Here is a 1,281-nt window from a genome sequence, read left to right on the forward strand (position 1 = left end):
ATATATATATATATATATATATATATATATATATATATATATATATACACACACACAATGATTACTCAACCATCAGAAAAAGAAATCTTGCCATTTGCAACAACGTGGATGGAACTAGAGGGTATTATGCTAAGCAAAGTAAGTCCATCAGAGAAAGACAATTATCATATAATCTCACTTATATGTGGAATTTAAGAGACAAAATAGAGGATTGGGGGGAAGGTAGGGAAGAATAAAACAAGACGAAATCAGAGAAGGAGACAACCATAAGAGACTTAATCACAGGAAAAAACTGAGGGTTATTGGCTTGGGGGGAGGGGGTGCGGGAATGGGATCACTGGGTGATGGGCACTGGGGAGGGCACGTGATGTAATGAGCACTGGGTGTTATAGAAGACTGATGAATCACTGACCTCTTCCTCTGAAACCAATAATACATTATATGTTAATTAACTGAATTTAAATTAAAAAAAAAAAGATTTTGGGGGGGCTTGAAAGAAATCACAAAGGCAGGCCTCTTGCCTGATAGCCCGCCTGACATGCTCAGGGCAGAGGCTGCAGAATAGAAGGATGTGCTGAGGGCTCTTTCTGATTTCATTTCCTGTCAGAACACCTGGACATGAGAAGAATTCCAGGCAACTCACTGACCTGGTGCTGGGTCTTGTTCTCCATATGTCCCAGCTTTGTGTTCATTTTATCCTGAACTGACCCCAGCTCTGCTTTGATCTCCTCCACAGCTGCCTCCAACTGGTTCTCCAGCTTGTTGATTAGGGGTTCACATCGACAACCATTTATCGGTGCCTGACAGGGGAACAATAAAGGAATCAATCCACTCATCCGTTCCTTCCCCAAATTGGTTTTGAGTACCCATCCAGTGCCGGTCAGTATGCCAGGGGGATAGAGACGATGGAGGAGGCGCAGTCATGCCTGGCCTAACTTTGGGATGTCCAGTGGGCCATGCTTTGGGACCAAGAGGCACTGAGAAGATTCAGAGAGTCCCAATCCTTGTTTCTTTTATCCACTCTGGGGCCTCAAGATGATGCAGTCACCTAAGGATGGTGCAGAAAGCTCTGTAACTAGCCCTGCGTGCCTGGGCCTAAGCTAGGGGTTGCCATCTGCAGTTCAGGTCAGGAGGGCTGCCTGGTTTATCTTCCAAGCTCATGCCTTAAGTCAACACTAAAAGTGGATCTTCATCCCCAGGAATAGTAAGAAGGGCACAGCCTTCCTTAAGGCCTGTCCTCCTAGGCCCAGACAGGGCTCACCAGGTCCCTGCATCACTCTC

General features: G+C 45.7%; 1 protein-coding gene across 1 annotated transcript in view; it reads right to left on the reverse strand.

Moving 5' to 3' along the window:
- The window catches only part of ANKRD6 (ankyrin repeat domain 6), a 138,912-nt gene that overhangs the window by 11,841 nt on the left and 125,790 nt on the right, over positions 1–1,281 (reverse strand). Inside the window, exon 13 of the mRNA XM_021693299.2 lies at positions 648–800. Within this exon, the coding sequence (XP_021548974.1) occupies positions 648–800 (153 nt within the window). The remainder of the gene's footprint in view (positions 1–647; positions 801–1,281) is intronic.

The sequence above is a fragment of the Neomonachus schauinslandi genome, chromosome 8 (assembly GCF_002201575.2).
Source record: "Neomonachus schauinslandi chromosome 8, ASM220157v2, whole genome shotgun sequence".
Lineage (NCBI taxonomy): Eukaryota > Metazoa > Chordata > Mammalia > Carnivora > Phocidae > Neomonachus > Neomonachus schauinslandi.